This window comes from Epinephelus fuscoguttatus, linkage group LG2 (genome assembly GCF_011397635.1).
Source record: "Epinephelus fuscoguttatus linkage group LG2, E.fuscoguttatus.final_Chr_v1".
In the NCBI taxonomy this organism is placed as follows: domain Eukaryota; kingdom Metazoa; phylum Chordata; class Actinopteri; order Perciformes; family Serranidae; genus Epinephelus; species Epinephelus fuscoguttatus.
Window position 1 is genome coordinate 6884503 of NC_064753.1, and position 1518 is coordinate 6886020.

Sequence of the window (1518 nt, forward strand, 5' to 3'; positions counted from 1 at the left end):
CCGGACACCAGACTCCCTTGATCGGGCCAGGGTCCTTGCTGCCACACCTGAGGCAATAGATAGGTTTTTTGCATTTTTAAGAATATCACCAACACGTACAGTCTCCATGATAAACCCCACCTGATCTGGAACTGCGATGAGACTGGCTTTGGGGATAAGCTGAAGTCCAGGGAGAAGGTGATGTGCCCAAAGGGGAAAAGGCACGTCTACCGCCAGCAGACCACCAACAGGGAGCACATTACAGTGCGCATGGCTGTGAGTGCAGCTGGTACACGTGTCCCTCCCTTCCTCATTTATCCACGCTGGCTTCCAAGCGTTTTATTATGCACCTTAAATTTTACTTAGTATGAAGAATACTAGTTTTTAACCTGAGAAATCTTTATCTAGATTGTAAAGCTCATGCCCACCTCCTCCTTCACTGCATCAACCTCCACAATTCCACCAGCAGCTGCATCTACATCATCCACTCCACCATCTGTGTCCCCTGCCAGTGATACATGCCCGACATGTAATCAGCACACAAAGAATTACCTTGTCGAAGCTGGCCTCATCCCACACTCGCTCGCCAAGATACTCACAACACCCACATTTGGCCAGAAAGCTGGCGGGGTATGGCGTCGGTTGCCCCTACAGGCCAGGGTCATCACCAGCGACGAGTACGTTGCTCATCTCGACAGGCTGGAGGCGGAGGAGAAGGAAAAGGAGGAACAGAAGAAGAAAAGGAAAGCAGAATTGGAAAGAAAGAGAGGAGAAAAAAAGACCAGAAAATGCAACCCTTCACTGGACAGTGCCGGCCACTGTGCAATCTGCCGCAACACTGCACCACCAGGGTTAGATGCAGACATTGACGAGTGGGTTCAGTGTGAGCTCTGTCAAGTGTGGTTTCACTTAGTTTGTGTGGATATGGATGATGTCCCGGATGGAGAGTGGCTGTGTCACAAATGTAGTGTGAATGTAGTGTCAATGTAACTGTTGTGTTAATGTGTCACACACACACACACACACACACACACACACACACACACACACACACAGATTAAATACTGTATATAGTATTCTAACACACACAGAGATTAAATAGTGATTACATAATGTATATAGTATTCTCTCACACACAGATTAAATAATTATTAAATAATGTATATAGTATTCTCTCTCTCTCTCTCTCTCTCTCTCTCTCTCACACACACACACACACACACACACTAGTTTAATGTATATAGTATTATTCAAAGAAAAGTTAATTATGGTTACCTGTTATATGATGTTCATTCTTCTTTGTTCATGTTTATTTGCTATGTGGGGAAAGGGTGGGGGGGGAGTTAAAGTTAAAATGTTTTCAAATTAATTAAATTTTTAATTATTCAAATTCACCAGAGTTGTGCTCATTAATTCTCCACGTGGTTTTACATTAGCAGTATTTCCAGCTATATAACGTTACCGATATGAATTTAAATTCTGACATAAAGTAATTTATTGACGTTAATACAGTTAATTAGCAGCTTTTTGGAGTGGTGC

At 43.3% G+C, this 1518-nt stretch overlaps 1 protein-coding gene across 1 annotated transcript; it reads left to right on the top strand.

Moving 5' to 3' along the window:
- Nucleotides 1–229: 229 nt before the first annotated feature.
- Nucleotides 230–1006, top strand: LOC125901203 (lysine-specific demethylase 5B-B-like). Its single transcript, XM_049596765.1, has 2 exons — nucleotides 230–255; nucleotides 388–1006. Exons 1-2 carry the CDS (start codon nucleotides 250–252, stop codon nucleotides 967–969), a joined length of 588 nt encoding a protein of 195 aa, XP_049452722.1. The 5' UTR covers nucleotides 230–249; the 3' UTR covers nucleotides 970–1006.
- Nucleotides 1007–1518: the final 512 nt, after the last annotated feature.